Source organism: Petaurus breviceps, unplaced genomic scaffold (assembly GCF_028583685.1).
Source record: "Petaurus breviceps papuanus isolate PSGF00001 unplaced genomic scaffold, PetGlider_PUasm1.0 582, whole genome shotgun sequence".
In the NCBI taxonomy this organism is placed as follows: domain Eukaryota; kingdom Metazoa; phylum Chordata; class Mammalia; order Diprotodontia; family Petauridae; genus Petaurus; species Petaurus breviceps.
In genome coordinates this window covers 8,460,504-8,483,421 of record NW_027186390.1, presented here as the reverse complement: position 1 = coordinate 8,483,421, position 22,918 = coordinate 8,460,504, and the positions used below count along the sequence as shown (strand labels likewise).

At 34.6% G+C, this 22,918-nt stretch overlaps 1 protein-coding gene across 1 annotated transcript in view; it reads left to right on the top strand.

The window, feature by feature from the left end:
• The first annotated feature begins 3,302 nt into the window (after positions 1-3,302).
• The window catches only part of CDYL (chromodomain Y like), an 88,559-nt gene continuing 68,943 nt past the window's right edge, over positions 3,303-22,918 (top strand). Inside the window, 1 exon segment of the mRNA XM_069103555.1 lies at positions 3,303-3,999. Coding sequence (XP_068959656.1) covers positions 3,303-3,999 — 697 coding nt within the window.

Here is a 22,918-nt window from a genome sequence, read left to right as displayed (position 1 = left end):
GAGGTGACAAACATAGCTTTGGGAAAGTTAGTTAGGCCATAGTGTGTAAGATGAGTTGAAATGAAGAAGGAATGTTCAGTAATTTCAGCAGAGCCCTGAATACTACAGAGCAAACCTCCTACTCTTCTTTAACCAGGTTTCTATACCACTCTGCACCTCCTTTTCTCTCTTTAAGCCTCCAACAGTATTCCCTCCCTCAATCTTTTCAGCTGGAGACCTTCAACACTTCACCCCCAGTCCCCTAAATTTTCTCTGAGGCTATTTTCAATGAGCTGGGTTTTTTTCTTGTCTTAGTCTCCCTGAATACATTCTCTTATATGTCATTTGCTCCAATCTATGAGGAATTGGTGGCCATTTGCCTTGCCAAGACAGACCTCCTGTATATCCACTTTTGTTCTTATCCCCTCCCTCACTGTAGCAGACTATCCCTCTCTATAATCTTCAGATCTTCCTTATTCACTGTTTCTTTACTTTGCCGAGTTGCCCCATTCTTCAAAAGCCTTCATTAGAAAACTATCATCACTGTATGTCTTTCGCCCTCATCTAGACTCAGCCTCCACTTCCTCTCCTCTATGTCTTCCACACCTTCTGAAATTGGGTATTTAGCTTCATTGTTAATCAGTCTTGGTTGTAGCATGTTTCTTGCATGTACTTGAGGGCAGGGGACCTTGCCTTTCTATGGGTTTAGTACAGTTCTTGGCACATAATAACCACTTAATCATTCTTGACCTTTCTTCAAACTTTGGTGCTTCTGACCTTCTACTCTTTAATTTTTTTCTTTGTTTCCCTAATGCTTTAACAATGTGACTGATTTAGTAAACATTTAATAAATGCTTGCTTTTGTTGATTGATTCTATACTTGTAATCCACCACCTCTTTACCAGAAGGAAGGAATTAATGTTTTGTTTGTTCTTTAGAACTGTTTGGTTGTTGCATTGACTTGCATTAGGTTGCATTAGGTACTTCATACTATTGTCTTTTACCTTACTATTATTGTGCATATTCTTTTCATTGTTTTTTTTTGCTTTCTTTGTTCAACATTAGTTTTTGCAGCGCTCATCATTTCATAATGAGAAATTTAGGCCCTGTAAATTGATGGGTGTTCAGTTTCAACCCTCTTTTATTCAGTATCCTAACAGATTATTTAATTAATTACACAGTGATAGAAAATGAATTTGCTTTGGAATTTTGGCATTCTGTTTTTTAAAATATGTGTATTATGAAAATAATACATCTACTATGAATAGACTGATTTAGTCTCTGGGAAAGTAAACAAGGAAGAGGAGAGTAGTTTGTTTTAACTTGTTTCTTTGAATTTTATAAACCATGGGAAGACTTGACTTGAAGAATGTCAGGTTTCCACTGTGAATATTGGTTCTTGTGATGATATTTTTCAATCTGAGGATTCCCTAGTTTTTCTCCTATGACTAATAGAGAAAATGTGTAAGCAGAGTTTTTTTAATTTGGCAATTCGTATTGCGGCTGGGAACAATCAGCAAGTTTCATGGAAGAGGTAGCACCAAGGTGGTCTTGGGTAGAAGAAAAGGATTTCAATAAGCATAGAAATGCTAAACGTGTATGTTGGAGGTAAGGGCCTCAGCTGGTGAAAGAGTGCAAGTGAGATTTAGGTGGCACCTGTTTATATTAAGATTTTCAACTTTTAAAAAATCTTCATTCTTTTGATTACTAAGGTTACCACTGCTTTCATATTTTAAAAAGCTATGCGCATACATTGGTTTTCATGATACTGTGACAAAGATACTCATTAGGTATTGCTTTGCTGATACTGATATGCTCAAGGACCTGGGACTTGTCTATCCGACTTATAGCTGAAACCTTACATATATATTATTTTCTTCTGTTAGAATGTGATCTCCTAGAAAGCAGGAACTTTGTTACTTTTCTGTTTTTGTCCATTTTCTATTTCTATTTGTATCAGTGCTTTGTACTTAATAGGCACTTAATAAATGCTGCCTTCATTTAACATGCCTGATATTTATGCAATTACTATCTTTGAAAAAAATATAATATAAAATAATGAAAAAATAGCATAGTATAGTCAATAGAGATCCTGCCTCAGTCAGGAAGACTTGGGTTGAAGTCCACTCATGTCACATGTTGTCTGGATGACTCAGAACAAGCTACTTAATGCTCCCAACAGTTCTCTAATACCAAGCATAAATTGCAGAACAGTTGTCAATATGTAATTGTGGAGGGAATTTCTCATTTCTAATAATCTGAATGAGTAGTTCTCAAAAAAATTTTATCTTTGTGCTTTATTCTTATGAAGTATCATGGCGTGCTGAAATTTAAAATTGGTTACATTGTAGAGAGTTGTCAGGAGACTCTCACATGAGCCACTCTATCTGCCTTCAGTAAAGGAACCATTTTTGTAGAGCTCTATGAGTTCAATATCCTTAAGTTAGTTTGCACTTCTAATAAACAAGATTTGTTTGCCATTATGTGTATGCATATATTGTGTATGTAAATAACACATTATGTATTGCATACATTGTGTATGTAAGTAAGATTTATATCAGATTTTATGGGACTTTTTTAAAGAATTTGTAATAACAGTCAAAATTTTGTGGCACATCTAGTAAAAATTGTGGCACATCCTTTGAGAATCACTGCTACATCAGTGAAATCAGTTTCAGAACTCTCCACCCCCTTTCAAAATTAATTAAAATTTAAGATTCAAAAAAATGTGTAGAGAAAAGTCTAGTCCATTTTAATTCATAAAAGTCCTTTTTTTAGGACTCTTAATACTTCTTTTTACTTGACCATTTAGAATAGAGCAAACCAAGGTAATAAGTTTTCTTTTTCTACGAGCATGTCACTTCATACAGAGATAATGAAACTCTGTTCCTCATTCGCAGACTGGACCCCCTAATCACAGTTAGCTGTTCCACAGATGCATGCTCTTAATGGGTCACAAAGGTGGTGAGTATGGATCACTCTGTTCATCCCATTACTCATTCGGAGCCAAGGTGACAATGGATCAAATCTGTTGCATAACCTTTACATATAATAATATATATGGAGGGAAAATAATATGTATATCTAATAGCAGCTTAACATGAACAAAAAAACAACAAAAAGTCTCACCAGTTCACTTGCTTGTATGCTACAGAAAAACCCTATAGTGCTTAGGTTGTTGAGATTTAAAGGAAATGACTTATGTAAAAGTTTGGACAGTTGCCCTCTTATTTTCTGGGAAAGTTTTTTTTTTCCCTCTCTTTTATGTTTTTTTTTTTTATTTCTTATTATTAAACCTCACCTTTTCACAAAGTCCCAATATAATGTCTTCAACTTTCCTTTTTTCTTAACAGGTAGAAAGAATTGTTGACAAGAGAAAAAACAAGAAAGGAAAAACAGAATATTTGGTTCGATGGAAAGGCTATGACAGTGAAGATGACACTTGGGAACCTGAACAGCATCTTGTGAATTGTGAGGAATATATACATGACTTTAACAGACGTCACAATGAAAAGCAAAAGGAAAGCACATTAACCAGAACAAATAGGACCTCTCCAAACAACGCTAGGAAACAGATTTCCAGATCTACCAATAGCAGTTTTTCAAAGACGGCTCCCAAATCACTTGTTATTGGGAAAGACCACGATTCAAAAAATAATCAGTTATTTAATGCCAGCCAGAAGTTTAGGAAAAACACATCACCATCTCTCTCAAACCGAAAAAATATGGACCTTGCAAAATCTGGTATTAAAATTCTGGTCCCCAAGAGTCCTATTAAGAGTAGGACAGCAGTCGATGGCTTTCAGAATGAAAGCCCCGACAAATTGGATCATATAGAACAAGATCAAGAAGATTCTGTGGCCCCAGAAGTGGCAGCAGAAAAACCCGTTGGAGCTTTATTGGGTCCTGGTGCAGAAAGAGCTAGAATGGGAAGCAGGCCAAGAATACACCCATTAGTGCCTCAGCTGCCTGTCCCTGTGACAGCTACAATTGCCTCAGGATTAGCAATCAATGGGAAAGGTAAGTTCCTTAAAGAGATACTCAACTTTTCATTCATTAGATTCTGCTTAAGGTGTCTATCTGTCCTATAAAGAAGAGTCTAAATATGGGGTAGGGGGTGGGGTTGTAGTTCCTTTAAGTAAAGATAACTGCAAGATAGTGTGTTTTAAGATTTTTTCCGTCTTCAGGTTTCATTACTAAAAACTGCCAGCCTTTATTTTAAGCTTTCATTGTCAGCATAAGATACATCTGTTTGACTTGACATTCAGTGTATAGTTCCAAAATATTCTATCACCACTTTGAATTATTTTAATGTCATAGTCTAAACATGTCATAAACAGAGTGCTTTGAATGTTAGGAGTGTGTGATGGAGATAATCACAAGATTTAAAGTAGTCTTTCCTTCTCCACCCTATTTCTTGACATTATATATCTTTAATAATGAGAGATGATTTATGTCAATTTATCTAAGTCACCTAAGCCTAAGGATGATGGGATTGATACAACTTGTTTCTTCAGATGCTACCTTTTTGAGGAATGCCAAAGTTTATCTTATTGTACCTCAGGGCATTTCTGTTATTTTTGTGCAGGTAAAATAATACTTCTATTAGGAAGTCAGTGTAAGTAGGGAAATAGTACTGAATTTGGAATGAAGAGGACCTACAATTCTATCCTGACTCTACCACTTTCTGCCTGTGACTTTGGGCAAGGCACTTGATATCTGTCACTTGGGTTGCTCTTATATAAAATGATACGGTGGAACTAGATAACCTTGCTCCTTAGGTTTAAAGGTCCTCAGGCCTTAAGCATGTATATAGTTTTTAAAGAACACATTTTAAACTTTCCATTCATTTAAGTGCACAAATTTGGATAACTTAATTTAAATTTGTTTTAAAAGATTTTTTGGCATCGTATCATAGTTGTTGTAAAGACTTTAAGTTCCTTGCAGATTAACATATTTCACTGACACAATGAATCCAAGATTAATTTGTGTTCATAAGAAAGATAAAATACTTTTTATTTAACTTACCTATGATTAATAATTATTTAGATATTTATCATTTGGGGATTGTAATACATTTTGAAAGTCTGAAGCAAATGGGGCAAATGATTTTTCATGTTCATTATTTGTACTAAGAGGCAGGAGAGTATTAGGATTAGATCCAGGAAGGACTTGGCTAGCACAAATGTAACAGTACCTTTGTGACCATAGTCCAGTCATTTAACTTTTCTGAGCTAGTCTCCAAGACCAGATTACATAATCTGATTGCCTTCTGTATTGTAGGGAATCTCCCCTCTTTGAAATGTTGAATAATGTTACATGATTAGTATTATAGAAGCAGACTTTTTTTTGCTATCATCAGGTTAGCCAAATGGATTTAATATGAAATACAAAATTATTTTTACTGTGTATATCTATGTGTGCATGTGCATATATATACATATACACATACACACATTCATAGACGTACTATTTTTGCTTTCAGTGATATTCTGATTTAGCAAACTAAAGAAACAATTACATAGGTCTACCAAATTGTAGGTGTATAAACCAATCATATTGATGTTGTACCAATTAAGAATTCTTTAGTGTTGAATGAAAAAACGTTTTACTTCCATTCTGAGCAGTTATTAATGCCTAAGAAAAACATCAAAAGCATGAATCTTAAAATCTTTCCTTATGCATATAAACATTTTATCAGTCTTTGAAGGTATCTAAAATTGAAAAATGCTCATTTAAAGCGTAAAGCCATTAAGCAAACTAATAGCAATTTTGATATACACAAAGGTATTTGTCAGGTTAGTTAATAATTATGTTGTATTTTTAAAATAAGTATGCTTTAATTACCTGAAATTTTATGAAACAAATCACTGTATTCCCTCATTAAGGTTTTGTTGATGTTAGGACTACTTTTAAGTAACAATAATTTATAGTTAAAAAAGAATTTTCTCGTGTATTTTAATTGATCATTTCTCTAAATCAGGTCTCAGGAGTATAAATTTCTTCGTGTTAGAAATTTGAAGAAAATCCAGGATGTTATTAATTTGAATGAGTAATGGGCCTAACCGTTATCTGGTTAGATCTGATATCTTTCATGATTTTCTGGAACCATGATTTTTTTTCACTTTTACATCAATGTCTCTTGCCAGTGACCTACCTTACCCTCATATTTTGAGATACTTTCTTAATTACGCTACCATATCTTGTAAGAAATTAGAATGCTCCAGCAAAAGTAATCATTGAATTATGCTTTAGTAGTCACTGTAGAAACATAGCTGTCTCCTGAAACTAATGTACTTCTACAGATTTATTTTTCTAAATGTACTATTTTGTTTATTTTTAGGAAGACTTACTCATTTCAGTCCTTTTAGTTCTTTAGCAGTCTTTCGTGACTTGAAAACCTGACCAGTTCGATGTTTTCATAACGTCATGGGGGAGTGAGGACACTATGATTTTATCTTTTTTGGGGTACTAAACATATACAAACTCCCTCCACCAAAATTCAGTTCAGCAATTTTTTGTAATTTAGTTTTTGAAGGTTGCCTTGTGCTGCAATAGGAGATTAAGTCCCTTGCCCAGGGTCACAGCTAATTGTATCAGACAGGACTTAAACCTAGTTATTCTAACTCTAATACCAGACTCATCTACTACCTTTACTCCTTTCAGCAGTAAATATTAATGATAAAATAACTATTGCACCTTTTCTAGTGCAAGGTGTGCCTTAAACTCTAATAATCTCTCTGAGAAAAGGTTCTTTTAATTTATTTTTCCTCATTTTTTAAAAGTAAGATATTTTATAGCGATTTTCCTACATCACCATAGTTATCCCATGTATGTCCCTCTCCCTTCTAGAGAACCATCCATTATGACCAATAGCATTTTTAGAGAGAGAAAAAAACCAGCACAATTGATGATAAAATTGAAAAAGTTGAAAATGTGCTATGTGTAACATCTGTAGATTTTCTACTTCCTTGAAGCAGTATGAGTTGGAGAGTCTTATATTTCTTTATTTGAGTACTGCTTGATCTTCATAATTTTTATACATTTTTTTTGTGTATACATGTTATTCTTACCATTTCTATTGTAGTTACTGTGTGTATTGTTTCTTGGCTCTGCTCATTTTAATATTCATATACCTTCCATGTTTCTCTTTATGCATCCCACATATTATTTCTTGCAGCACAATGATATTCCATTACATTTGTGTATATGATTTCTTTAGCCTTTCCCTAATGTTTGGGCATCTGCTGTGTTTCTAGTTCTTAGCTATCACAAACATTTGTAATATGTAAATAATTAATATTTAATTTTATCAATTCATAAATATAAAGATTTTGGGATAAATGGGGACTTATAAGTGTCTCCCTTAGATATTAAAGCCAGTAATGGAGTCTGTGGTTCAAAGGGTATAGGTATTTTAATCACTTCATTTTCATAATTCCAAATTGATTTCTAAAATAGTCATACCATTTTAGTGTTCCACTAAGCAATATGATAGTGTGCCTCTCCTTCCATAATCCCTCCAACATTTATTATTGTTCTCTTTTGTCTTTTTTTCCATTTTGCAGAGTATATGATGAAATCTCAGGATTGTTTTGATATGTATTCCTCTTAATTTTGGAGATTTGTCTCATGGTTATGAATGCTTTGTAGTTCCTTCTGAGAACTGTTTGTTCATATCTTTTGATCAGTTAACTATTGGGGAATGGCTTTTAGTCTCTTATTCAAACTCTTAGTGAAATTTATACAATTTTTTTCCCCATTTGACCCTTATCCGAGATGCATTAATTTTGTCCTTGAAGAAGCTTTTAAATTTTGGTTACCTATTTTATCTTTTATGATTGTTCTATCTTTTGTTTTTTTTTAAGAATACATCTCCTACCCATAGCTGAGAGAGGTATATGATATGCTTCTCTTCTCTTTTCCATTTCTTTGGTATTCTAAGTCTTTTGTCTTTTCCAAATGAATTTTTTATTTTATCATGTTCTTTAAAGTGTCCTCTTGGTAATTTGATTGGTATAGCATCAAAAGTATGAATTAATTTTGGTAGTATTGTCATTTTTATTACATTGGCATGCAAATGTTAGCTGTTATTATTATAGATAGTAACTTTAGCAAACCTTAAGGCTATAAAATAAATCCTCAAAATCATAGATCTCTATAAAATAATAAATTACAAAAAAGCAATAGGAGAAAAATTCAGTTCCAAGTAATTACAAAATGCATGAAATATCTGGGATTCAACCTCCCCAAGTACACAAAAGACATATAGATTAAATTAAAAAGTGCCCCTTGCCCCTTAAAGGAATAAAAAATTAAAATAGCCAAAGTTATCTATAATAATTTTCATATATAGTACTTTGCATTAGACACGATGTGAAACATTGTGATTCTCACAAATGAGGTAGGTGCTATTATTATTCCCATTTTACAGATTAGGAAACTAAGGCAAACAGATTTGCCCAGAGTCACCTAGCTAATAAATGTCTGAGGCTCACTTTGAATCCAGGTCTTCCTGTCACAGTTTTATCCTTTTTTATTCCCTTGGATTTTTCAAGTAAACCATCTTATCAGCAGACACTTATAGTTTCATATGATCTTTATCCATCGGTTTCTTTCTTATGTCTTACTCGTGTTGCTAACATGTCCAAAACTATGTCAAATAGTAGTGTGAAAAGGGGGCATCCATGCTCCATTCCTGTATTTTTTGGGAAAGGTTCTAATGTATCAGTATATATTTTCTCTCTCCTCTCCCTGGCTTCCACCCCCAATTACAGATATCTCCTTTTTTGTTCTGCCTATTATTTTTTGCTGTTCAGGCCACTCAGGAACATTAATTTGTAGTTCTAGCTTCTCCTCAAATTCATCAGTGTGCTGTCTCATCAAGTGTTGGATCCTTTCCCCCTTTTTTTAACAATATTTTTTCATAAATGTTTGAATGTGTTTACTAGATTCTACTAGTAATGTTTTCCTTGTCAGTTTATCTACTTATATTTGAGGTCTTTGAGCTTTCTTCTTCCTGGGGACTAAAGTCTTTTCTCACTTATTTTTCCCTACTATCCACTTTCAGACTCACTCTCCTCTGATAGCAATTCTGCTGGTGCTGAGTCTCAAAGCATCACAGCCTCCTCCCGTGCTAGGCAATTTGTAGTTCAGCAGCCTAGATTTCTGCCCCAAAAGAATTTTGGGTGGTCAGAACTGGCCTCATTTGAACGCTCTGCTCTTTCCCTCAGGTTTAGTGGAATTACATAGCCCTCTGCACACATTGTCCTGTTCTGGTTTCCTGTCCTGCACCCTCTGTTTATTTCTTTGGTCTGTCAGTTTCATTTTAGAACTTTACAGCACTGGTGCTATAGGGTTGGTTGCCCCAGAACTAGCAATTGAGAGAGAGACAGACAGACATGGATAGCACCGGTCCTACAGGGTTCTGTCCTTTCCATTGGGTTTTGCTTCTGAGGGGCTCTAAACACCTGACCGTCGTCAGTAGGGCAAATTTCCACATGTTGGAGCCAGCATCTCTAGAGCACTAGAAAGAGTGAAGGGAGGAAAAAGGTTTGTGAGGATATTTTTTAAGTGTGTGTTTTGTCCTTTTGACCCTTAGTTGCCAACAAAATGGGTGGTAAGGAAGAAGGGATGAGTTTGCTCAGAGTCAGAAAATATTGTTGATTGTGTGTTTTAAAGCCTTTTGGCTCCTGAGTGACCTAGACTATGGAGACATTTCAAGTCACTTTATTTATGACACCTGATTTCCATTTCAAGAGGTCATCAGGATCAGATTGAAGATGTGGGCCTCCATCTTGTGGCTCACATGACCTGTATCTTCATTGTCTGTTATTGGATGAACTAATATGGGAAAATTGTTGAGTATATCTGAGTATCACTAAGAGGGAGGAAATTACTACTAGATTCGAAATGATAGGAACCTTGATGTGATTTGTCCATTAATTACAATCTCTATTTTGTGATAGAGGAGATACATAGAAATCTGGCATAGGAAAATAGATATCCGGGCGTTCAAAACAAAGTCCCACCAAATAAAATGACTGAAAGTAAGTTAGCTCAGGAGAGATGGAAGATGCTCAAGAATGAAAAATCACAAGACACAAAGGAAAACTATTTCAGTGAGGAGGAAAAATGGTCTAAAGAGACCAATATGGATGTAGAGGGAACTCAAAAAACCCGTGTAGGTTTAAAAAGGAATATACACAAAAGGGAAGCAAGGCCAGGTGACAGAAGGTGAATAGAGAAACATGACTTGGTAAAACAACATAAACCTAAACCAGAAATGAAAGCTAAGAACCACAAAGATTTGTTTGTTTTTTTATCTATATTGGGAGAAAAAGGGAAATCAAAGAAAGATTAGAAACTTTTTGTGATAGATGGGGTGAGAGCTGTTGATGGAGAGAAGTCAGCAATGACCAATTTTTGTTGGATTCAATTTTCTCTGCAAAGGAAATGACAGAACAAAAATGAATCACAGATTATTGGTACACTAGACAAGATGACTGCAAAGGAATATCTGGCTGTCCTTGATGAATTAAAATCACTGACCTAGATGAGTTATATTCTTGATGAACCACTACCAGCAATATTAGAGAGATCTTGGAAAATGTGAACAATCCACAAGATTTGTTGTTGAGGTGTTTTAGTTGTTTGCTACTCTTCATGACCCTATTTGGGGTTTTCTTGGCAAAGATACTGCAGTGGTTTTCCATTTCCTTCTCCAGTTTATTTTACAGATGAGGAAACTAAGGCAAACAGGGTTAAGTGACTTGCCCAGGGTCACACAGCTGGTAAGGGTCTGGGGCAAGATTTGAATTGAAGAAAAAGAGTACTATGGCACCTAGCTGCCTAATCCACAAGATTGAAGGTAGGCAAATGCCCTCATCTTCTAAAAAGAATAGATTAGCCAACCAAATTGAGGCCAGTGACCTTTACCTAGATGTATAATTTTAAAGCTTAGCCCCCTTAAATGCATGCTTGCACCCAGGATGAACAATTTAATTTCATTACTCATATGTTAGTAGGAAGCTATTTTGAAAATACTTCATGTTTTTCATAGCATGTTATTCCAATTCCACATTAAAGCAATGATTTCAGTGAGCCTGCTGCAGTACATAGTATGCAACTTGAAGTCTACTATACTTAATTAAGCTTAAGCGTGAATTGTTACTTTTTATAATTTGGGACTTTTTCTTCTAAGAGAGAAATATAAAGCGTTGCTTTGTTTACATTTTGGTGATACTATTAATTAAATTAAAGTGCTATTAATTCTGGGGTTACTCCCTGGGAAGTTGGTCATTATCTTCTCTGGATTCATATCCCCATTCATTAATCATTCCAGTGCCACATGCTTCTCTTTTTCTACTATAACATGTTTTTGTTCAGCTTGATTCTCTCATTTTATGTAGGGTATTTAAGACCAAGTCCTTTCTCTGAACTTAGAACGTGTATACGTTAGCACAGTTTGAACAGATATGGATTTATAACATTGTGTATTATATAGTCGTGTAACTCTCTGGTTTTTAACATCAGATGTTTTGTGGATGCCTCCTGTCAGCTTTTAGAATCCATTCTTTCAAAACTCAGTTCAAGAATCATCTTCTCTTTCATGGTTCTCCCCCAGCTACTTATTGCCAAAACTACCCTATCTTTATTTTCATTGTGTTCTTGCATCTCCAGTTCCTCATACAGTGCCTCACACATAGTTACTGTTTGATAAATGTTTGTTCTTTAACTTGAATTGCTGTCTTAAAGTCTTCTTTCCTGATAAGTCTAGTTGTTTGTGCTTTCTTCCTTCTCAAAAGTCATGTATTTACATGTTGTAATCCTGTTCTTCACACCACACACACACACACACATACACACACACACACACACATTCCCTGGTAACTATTTTTTGATCCATTTTGTATTTCTCTTTTCTAAGCATTGTGGCTCAATTGTATTGCCCTTGTACATTTTCAGATCCGTAAGTATTAGTTCACTGAGAAGGGGAAAGAACAAAACTTGACACATTGTCCAGTACTTTTTGAACTAGACACAGAGTCAGTTTGTCGTCCATCTTCCCTTATTCTTCCCTTACTTGTGTCTTTTAAAAAAAAATACAGCGATGGAACTGTTTTACATCTTTTATTTTCTTTGATTATATTTATAGTGATGAAAATATATCTTAGCTTAAAAATAGAATACTTCTAATGTGGCTAAGATTAGGCTAAAAATTAATGACAAAGGAAATACAACTTGGCCCAAGATCTATATATCCCATCTAGTGATCTAAAGGGACTCCAGTTTCCTTCAGTGCAGAGTTATAAATGGGAGTCCATTCAGATCACTATTCCTTACTCACCTATTACAATGTCCCCTAGCATAGTATATCGGCCAACACAGCTTTCCATAAAAACTTCTTGCCTAGTTGTACATTGTTATGTATCATTGATGTGTTAATAAATATATACTTCCTTTGGAAGCTACAGTCAGGACACCAGCCAATCAATATTCCTTATTGTCCAATAATTATGGATCCATTTGATTCAAATAAGGTAAAATCATAAATATTAGATTGAAAAAATTATTAAAAAGTCAGTTGACAACAATAATATTCACAAATTACAAGCATTGGTTTATCATTTTCAAGTCAATATTTTATTTGCTTTTTAGAGTTTTTTTCCCCAAAAATTAATTTTCCTAATGTATTAGTAATCAAAGATCATTTTACTGTAGTTCAAGTAGAGCCATATGGAGATAACTATATCTAATAGATTACTCATGTGATTTTGCCATAAAACAGCATGCCTAGAGAGAGCTTACATATATATTATATGCAGGTTTGGGTTTTTCTTTTTTCATCTAAAGGGTAAATGATTAGTTTAACTAAGCAAATGTATAGGTAGTATTTAACTATTTTAGTTACAAATGAGGAGAGAGTTCCCAGTCCCAGATAAACCATTTTCCAGGGTTTTGAAAGAGCTGTCATATATAATTTCTGAGCCACTTTCTTTGATGATATAAAAATAATTAAAAACTAAGGGATGGTCAAATATCATGATTCCTTCCCCCTGCCCTCCCCCAAAAGAGCAGCTGGTAAGATCTTCAAACTGTAGGTTATTTAAATACATTATTTGAAGGATGAGTATTGAGTATTTTGTAAGACAACTATTGACCACCAAGAGCCAACATGTCTTTGCTAAAAAAAAAAAAAAAAAACTCTCTGTGCCACAGTAGCCTCTTTTACTTTTTTCTTTTTTTTGGGGGGGGGGGGATAAGATGTTTATCTTTACAGCCATGAAGGTTGCTATAGAAATAATACACTTGAATTTCAGAAAGGAATTTCCCTTTCTTATGCTATCTTTATGCTAATGGGTTTACCATTAATGTGTTATAGAAGAAAATCTCTAGCTGAGTACCCCAAGAAAGTTGTCCTTGGCATTATACTATTAAACTTGTATTAAATTTATTAAATTTTTACACAGTGATTTGGATGAAAGCAGAGGTGGCATGTTTATCAGTACAGGATGAGAGAAGCTGTGATTGAAAAAAAATCTCATGAAAAATATCTGAGGCAATCTATGGATTTGAAGTTTAATAGCATGATAATCAAAATATAACAGTCCTAGACTACATTAAAATGCAGAGGATCTAGAATGAATAATCTCTCTGTACCTTCTGTAACCCTACCATGTCTAGTATGTTTCTGTTTTTTTGTTTGTTTGTTTTGTTTGGGAGTTGGTGGGGGGGGTGTTGTTGATGTTATTTTAATGTCAGAGTATTCATTTTAAGCAGAGCATTAGCCAGGTTGGTAAGAGAGTTGGACATCATCCTGTGCAAGGACATATAGAAAATCTGAATAATGTCCTTTGAAGAAGAAAATATTTAAGAAGTTATAAATGATTCAAATATTGGAATTATTTCATACACAAGAGTAACATTTGTTATTCTCCATCTAAAAACCAAAGCAAAGCAAAATTCAAGGCACAATGTAAGGAAAAGAGATCTGAAAAAGTAGCTCTTGGTGGCTAACACTCACTAGAGCTTTCAAACTGAGGCTATTATAGAGTATTTAGGAGCAGTTTAGACTAAATAACCTCAGAGATTTCCTGTGAACTTCAAGAATATGTTATTATGTAGCTTATTCTGTCATCATGAATGATCCAAGATTTAGTAGACTAAGTATTCCATTAAATGATTATTCTTCACATTCCTTATTTTCAGTCCTACTTTCACTTTCTCATCTTCATCTTCATTCAGGTAAAGTCAGGAGGCCTTTATTAAGAGCCTACAGTGTACACCAGGCACTGTGGTTAACCTTGGGAATATATAGAAAGGCACAGACAGTCCTTTTGGTTTTCCCAATAGAATGTTACTTCCTTGAGGAAAGAGATTATTTCATTTTTACATTTGTAGTACAGCACCTCACAGTACTTGGTATATCGTAAGTACTTTAAAAATATTTAGTAGTGGATTGATTGGGAACTTCTCTGATATTCCTGTTCAATTGCAGTTGCAACTGTGGCGATTTAATTTTGATCATTTTTGAAGATTGTGGGGAAAATTAAGACTTTTCTCACTTTGTTTTAGTAAAGCTTTGGTCTTCATCTCCATTATTTGAGTAGTAACCTATTTGAGCATTTCTTTTCTAAATGTCACTGTTAGAAATTTCTCGGTTAGGATATAAAGATGCAAAGAATTTTTATAGCCTATCCAGTAATTTTGAATATGTACATATAGTTTTAAAATTTAGGAGAAAGAGATTTCAAGAAAGACATCTTAATGAAAGGGTATTCCCATACCCACAGCTCTCCTCACTTTGTCCAAATCATTAAAAATGAACCACATGCAGTTTAAAAAAAAACAACAACCCCAAAACATCTAAAAACAACATAAGCAATGAAACTGGGCCAGTATAATCCCGACAATAAATTTAAAAATACTTGTACCGTTGACTCCCTTGTTCCACTTTAGGTCCTTCCTTCCAGGCCTCAAACTACAGGCTTCACATGGCAGCAAAAGTGCAGAGATGGGAAGAAATCTGGGAATATCAACAGGTAGGTAGACCAGATTCCAAACAAGGACTTTTGGGGTTTACTTGCCTTACTTAGTGTTCTCATTCCTTAGCACAGTTCCTGGCACTTAGTACTCACTTAATAAATGTTTATTCACTTGACTCAACTTTTCACTATTGGTCACTGTTTTCATGTTAACCCCTGCTCCCTATATTTGACCCAGGTCTTATATATATATATATGGGCACATGGTCTGCCCACGAACCTAAGACCTTATCTAGCTTCCATCCCAATATCTGTTATAACCTTTAACACGTAGAAGAGGAGAGTTTAAGCCGCCATTTTAGGGAGGAAAACAAGTCACAGCAAGGAAGGAATAAACTAGCAAAGAAAACTTTGTACAAAGAAATACTGTGGACTAGGAGAATCCCACCTTAGATACCTGCAAAAGAGCAGAGCTTTAATATTGCATTACCTCCTACAAACCATTGTTTTCTCCCTCTCCACCCCCTAATAGAATGTGAGCTTTAGAGCAGGGACTTTTCTCTCTGTATTCCCATCACTTAGCACAGTACTTGACTTACAATTTGTTTTTTGAAGTAAAACTGAAATCCTACAAGAGGTTTGCACCAAGTCTACAAATTCTTCCAAAGTTTTGTACTTCAGAAACACATAACAAAATAATTGATAAAAGTGATAAGGATCAAATTAGAATTCTTGATTAAAATCTTTGTAAATTAATAGTAACAGGAGCAACTCAGCAAGGTAGTAGGCCTCCTCAAAAGAAAACTTAGGTCTAGGACATGTCAAGGCTGCATGGCTACATAGGGAAGAGGGTGTTCAACAAGGGCTGAACAATTCCAGTTTTTTTCAAACTTTTTGCCATTGCATTTCCTTACCTTTAAGAATAAGGATCAAGAGGCCATCAGAGGTGGTGCAGTGAGTAGAGTGCTGGCCCCAGAGTCAGGAGGACCTGAGTTCAAATCCACCCTCAGACACTTCACTCACACACACTAGCCATGTGACCTTGGGCAAGTTACTTAACCCCAATTGCCCTCCAAAAAGCAAAAAAAAAAAAAAAGAATAAGGATCAGATGGGATGATACATGCAAAAGCACTATAAAAACTTGACATTATGTATCCTCTCTCAGTGCCTTGTACAACTTCCTGTATGAGGAATAGATCCCTGCTCATCCTCACCTTAGCTCACTTGTTAACTTTTTGATGAGTACCCCACCTTATTAACATTATTTCTCTGTTGAAATGACTTTACCAAAGTTGCTTCCAGCTCTTATCAGGCTAGGATTCTGTGATATTATGGTGGGTATACTTACTTATTGTAGTTATGTTGTTTTCTACCAGGTAGAATGTTAACTTATTGAGAACAAAGATTGCTATATTTTTGTCTTTGTAGTTCCTGCACTTAGTATAGTTTTCTGGACTGAGTGCAGTAAAATTTTGGAATTTAGAAGTGAATCTGTTAGAACAATTAGATTTTGTCAACATAAAGGAAAAGTGGAAGAACTTGAAAATGTGGATTATATTGGACTAACATTTTTTCCTCTTTTAGTTCATGCTGCATATAAAATTCTCGTTGCTAGCCCTTTTAATAAGCACTTGAAGAGTATGATCTTTTGTTCATATATCACTGGTTAAATAGTCTTTTGGAGGAGAATTTGTCATTAATTATAATTACCATGAAGCTTCCATCTGTGTGTACTGTAGCTTGCACCATTAAAAAAAATACTTGGGCCAAGAGCATTGTCAAGTTGAAATGATTAAAATGATGTTGTTTTTTTTAGGGTACCTTACAATTTTCATTGTGTATTGTGTATATGAATTTCCTGGGAGGATGACTCATTTGTAGTATAGGTCTTGGAATTTTTTTTGGTAAATGAAGCTTAGCAATATCATACAATGTTTTTGTATGATTTCTTTCTTTTTTCCACATTAGAGCCCTCACTTCATTCAGACTATAGCTAAAGGAAGAGGTAAAGGTCTTGAATAGCATCTAGTGCTGAAGAGATATAGCTTTAAAATTTCATTTTGATTCACACATTGTATATAATTGCATCTGTTTTTTCCCGTATTTGACTCCCATTCAAGAAAGCTTGCTAGTAATTTCCTTTATCTGACATTATCTAAAGTAGATCACACCTGTTTGTTATGAATTTTATGTAGAAAATTTGACTGCACCTAATTCTTTATTCTCCCTATTTCTTTTTCACCTTTTTCCTTTTTTTCTTTTATTCCTGCTGTTCTTATTTTTGAACATTCAGAGGCCTTCACAAAGGAAGGTAAACCTGAGTATAAATCTGGGCACCTTCTATCCATGAAATTTCTTCCAAAGTTTTGTCCTCTATCCTATGTATAACTGGTTAGGAATTAAATTCTTCAATTTTAAGGGGAATTGGTCTTAACTGAGATTCTTAAACTTAAAAATTAATTTTACAAAATAATTTGGCAGAGGAAAGGGAATTTTCATCTTGAAGAAAATCAGTTTTAATTACTTAAAAGCACATACTGTGTTCCAGGAACTGTGCTAAGCATTGTCAGTACAAAGAATGGCATGACAGTCCCTGCCTTCAAGCAGATCACAATTTAGGGAAAGACAATATGCAAACAACTAGATAACAAAAGAGCTTTCTATAGAATGAACAAGATGTAATCAATTAAGAGGAGGCACTATAATTAAGGAAAAATTAAGCACTTAGGAAGTGCCTACTTTGTGCCACATAGTGTTCAAAGCACTTTACTGTATCTTATTTGAAGATCTATTAAGAAGGAAAGTTTCCTGTAGAGGGGGAGAATTAACTGAAATTTGAAGGAAACTGGGACATGAAAATAAAAAGGAAGAGCATTCCGGATGTGGGGTGTAACTAGTGAAAATGCCCATTGTTTGAAGATGATGTGTCTTGTTTAAAGGAACAGCCTGGTAGCCAGTGTCACTGAAGAGAAGAGTGTGCAGGGGAGGGGATGGTGAGGTATAAGAACACAGGGCTAGTTTATGATGTGATTTGAACTCCAAGCAGAAGATTTTATATTCAGTCCTGGAGATGATAGGGAGACACTGTAGTTTATTGAGTTACTAGAGGAGGGTGGAAGTGACATGGTGGGAAAATCATTTTTGTTGTCTGAATGGAAATGAAGTGAAAGAGATTTTCTGACAGACAAATCAAACAGCAGGTTGTTGCTGGATTCCAGGTGTAAGGAGATGGAGGTCTAGTATCAACAACAGATTAACTGTGTCAAGGAAAGGGGGGCAATGAGATAAAGTGAAGAATTCAGAATGATCTTTAGGTTGCAAGCTGGGGGGGATGTTGATGACCTTGACAATAACAGGGAAATTTGGGAGGGGGGAGATAATGAGTTCAATGTTAATTTAATAGGCAGTTGAAGATGTGAGTCGGAAGGTCAGCAGATATTCTTTAACTGTACCTCTTGAACCCTTTATAGTCTGGCTTCTTCATTATATACAGAGATGGCCTAATGGCTAGAGTGCTATGCCCAGTCAGGAAGATCTGAGTTCAAATTTGGCCTCAGACATTTACTAGCTCTGTGATCATGGGCAAGTTACTTAACCTTTATCTGCCTCCGTTTTCTTGACTGTGAAATGGAGATAATAATAGCACTTGCCTCCCAGGGTTGTTGTGAAAATCAGATGAGAACAATGTTGGTAAAAAGCACTTAGCACAGTGCTCAGTATATAGTGTGTGCTCTCTCTCTCTCTCTCTCTCTCTCCCCCTCCCCCTTTCCTTCTCTCCCTTTCTTCGTATGTGTACACACACACATTCTGTTTCCTTTTCCCTATTACTTTCCTCATACTGCTTTTACCAAGGTTACCAATAATCTTTTAGTTGCCAAATATGTCCTTTTTTCATTCATAATCTTTTGGGGCATTTAATACTGTTGACCACCCTTATCTTCTGGATACTCCTCTTCTCCCGGGGTTTTTGTGAGGCTATTTCTTTTTTATCATTTTCCTTCTACCTGTCTAAAGACCCTTTCTCGATCTCATTTGATTGCTAATAGTCTGTACCATGCCACCTAACTATGCATGTTCTAGGCTCTCTTCTTTGTATTCATTCTGTGACTCATTAATTACCATGAATTTGATTGTTTTCGTGCAGATAATATCATTCTTATTTATATGTGTACATACCTGTTTTCTTTCCCATGAGCTTTAATCTGTTGGTGTCAAATGCCTATTGGACATTTAAACTGAATATGCTGGAGCCATCTCACACACCCATTTGTCCAGTCAGACTAACCTTTTCCCAGTTCCTCAGATGTAGCACTTCATTTCTGTACCACCTTTTCATTAGCCATCTACCAAACCTCCCATGCTTCACCTAAATATTGTCATCTAGACAAAATACAGGATTAAAACACTAGTCCCTTTTTACCTTACACTTAAAAAATTTTTACATTCCTTTGATTTTTCCAGGTAGTTTTCCGTTATTTGAGTTGCTTTGACAATTCATTTTAAGTTTATTAACTTCTGTTTTGATTTATATCACCTTCATTTCTGAATACACCTTCCTCTAACCTGCAGTCCAATCTAATAACAAAGAGAAGAGGAAAGGAATGGAACTAGTATTTATTAAACATCAAACTACTACCGTGTTTCCCCGATAATAAGACACTGTCTTATTAATTTTTTGGACAGAAAAACACCAGAGGGCTTATTTTCAGAGGAGGGCTTATTTTAATGAACATTGACAGCAATTTTAATAAACAGGTAAATGTGAACAAAAAAATGTACCTTTATTCAGTAAGCAAATCACTGGGGAAGAACAGGATGACGTGCTCACTGCTGCAGCTCTGATTGGATGCAGCTCAGAGCGCTGCATGCGTTTCACCCGGGGGGCGGGGGGGGGGGTGTGACGGTGCATACAGAGGGTACTGTAATGTAGCGTGTAGCACAGGGGATCGCCTTCACTACAGTAGCAATCTCAATAGGGCTTATTTTAGAGGAATCTTACACAGTAAGGGGAGGGCTTATTTTCGGGATAGGTCTTATTATCGGGGAAACACGGTATGTACCAAGCAAAGTACTTGTACAAAGTCCTTGACAAATATTATCTCACTTTAAAAGTTGGGGAAAAGAGTATTTCAACTAACCCAGCTAACACATAGAAATATATATCACTTTCACCTCCTTTTATCTCCCATCTCTGCAAAGGAAAGTAGAGGGGTGCACTTTCTCACTAGACCAAGATTTGCCCCTGTGATTACACTGTGTTCAGCTTGATATGTTTTTGTTCTAGTCATTTACATTGTGGTAATTATTTTATAAGTTGTTATCCTTCTGCTTACTTTACATTGGTTCATTTGAGTTTTCTCATGCTTTTACTAAGTTTCTTATTAATCATTTCTTAATGAACTTGTAATGTTCCATTGTATTCATTTACCATCACTTTTAAAAAGATATTTATTTACTTATTTATTTTTAGTTTTCAATATTCACTTTTATAATATTTTGAGTTTAAAATCATCTTCCCTTCCCTCTCCCCACCCCTGCCCAAGATAGCATGCATTCTGATATGGGACATACATATACAATCATATTAAATATATTTTAGCATTAGTCGTGTTGTAAAGAAGAATTAGAATCAAAGGGGAAAACCATGAGAAAGGACAACACCCCCCCCCCCCCCGAAAAAAAAGTATTTTTTAATCTACATTCAGACTTCATAGTTCTTTCTCTGCATGTGGATAGCATTTTCCATCATGAATCTTTTGGAATTATCTTACATCATTGCATTGCTGAGAATAGCTAAGTCTATCAAAGTTGGTCATTGCACAGTGTTTACCATCACTTTTTTAACCATTACACCAGTGATGAGTGCCATTTTTTCCTAGTTCCTTATTTCCATAAAAAGTGCTGCTACTAATATTTTGCTGTGTACCAGGGCCTTCTTCCTTTTTCCTTGATGTGTATGTCTAACAATATGATCCCTGAAGTCAAAGAGTATGGGCATTTTGGCCACTCTTTTTTAAAATATTAAGTCCAAAATATTTTTCGGAGTGCTTGATCTGTTTTATAAGATTTCATCAACAGCATATGAATGGTCCCATCTATACCCTTTAAACAGTTATTTTCTTCTTTTGCAATCCTTGCCAATTTACTAGGTATAAGATGACTTAACAATTGTTTTAATTCTCATTTCTCTTATCTTTAGTGACTTAGAATGATTTGTAGTCCTTTCTTTTGATGACTTAGTTGATATCTTTTGACTGTCCATTTGCAATATCTGTGTTTGATACCCACATACCTCAAAATATCCTTCCCTCTGATGTATTTTATGCTTTGTTTTCATTTGCACAAGAGCATTTCACTTTTACTCAATCAAAATTGTTTTAATTTTTGAATCAAATGTATCTTATGTTTGCTTAATAATGTTAGCCATAGTTGCATGTGTGAATGGTATGCATCTTTTGTGTTTTTTCTAAATGTTGTGACCCTTAATTTTCATATCAAGTGACCATGTTTAGCTAATTTCATTGTATATTGAGGTTGTTGACATAAAACTAATTACTGTCAAATTGTTTTCTGGTCTTCTTATCCATGAGGTAGATAGTTCTGTCTCAAATTATTTCTATTCTCAAAAAAATTTTTTTTTTGAACAATGGGTTAAAATTATAATTTAGTTCATGATCTTCCTTATCAAGCCTGTTCCAACTATTCTAATTTTCCTTTATGTTAATAGTAACAAATTGTTTTGATGAGTACTGGCTAATAATAAAGTATAATTCAAGTTCTAAAGTGTTATTTCCCCCATCATTCCTACTTTTTTTATTTAATTCTCCTTGTATTTCTTGTCCTTTTTTTTCTCCAAATGAATTTTTTTATTTTATCTGGTTATGTTAGTAGCTCTTTCATAATTTTGCCTCAGTAATTAATCCTTTAATTTAAGCTGTACCACATTTATTAAATTGAAATCATCTGACAATTAGTATTGATTTGTTTATTTGAAAAATATTCTATAATTGTATACATCTAGAGTAGGTCTTTGTAAATTAACTCCCAGTTATTTTTTGTATTTTGTAGTTATTCTCATTAATTCTTTCTGTTATTTCCTCCTGAATTTTATTTCTATATAGAAAGAAAAAAAGTTTTTGTGTTATTTTATATCCTGCTACTTAAGCTAGTAGTTCTCACTTAGCCTCAATTGAATTTTTGGTTCTCTAGGCTTTTTTCTTCGTTTCCTAGGTTTATGCTATTAACTTCTCTAGAATTATGCCAACTTATTCTAAGAAAAGAGGGCATCTTTTTTTTAAAAATTCTCTTTGCTCTTGTATCTATTGTAAAATCTTAATGTTACTATTTCATTAATTTACCCTCTTTTAGAAGTATACTTTTATTTTAACGTACTAAAAAAAAGCCTCTTTTGCCCAGATTTCATAGCTTTATTTTTAGCATCTGTGTTGTGCTTTGTCTGAGGCTTCTTCTACATCCATTGATATACTTGTTCTTTCTACATGCTCTCTCTCTCTCACTCTCGCAATTTATTTATTTATTTTTAGTTTTCAACATTGACTTCCATAGGATTTTGAATTCCAGATTTTTTTCCCCATCTCTCTCCTCCCCCCGACCCCAAGATGTTGTGTAATTTGATATAGGCTTTACATATACATTCATATTAAACCTATTCCCACATTATTCATATTGTAAAGAAAGAACCAATGGGGAGAAACCATGAGAAAGAACAAACACAGGAAAAAGAGAGCAAGTAATATGCTTCTATCTGCATTCAGACTTTATATTTATTTTTCTGGATGTGGACAGCATTATCCCTCATGAGTCTTTTGGAGTTGTCTTAGATCTTACTTTGCTAACAAGAGATAAGTCTGTCAAAGTTGAGTCATTGTATAATGTGACTGTTATTGTCTACAGTGTTTTCCTGGTTCTGCTCACTTCACTCAGCATCAGT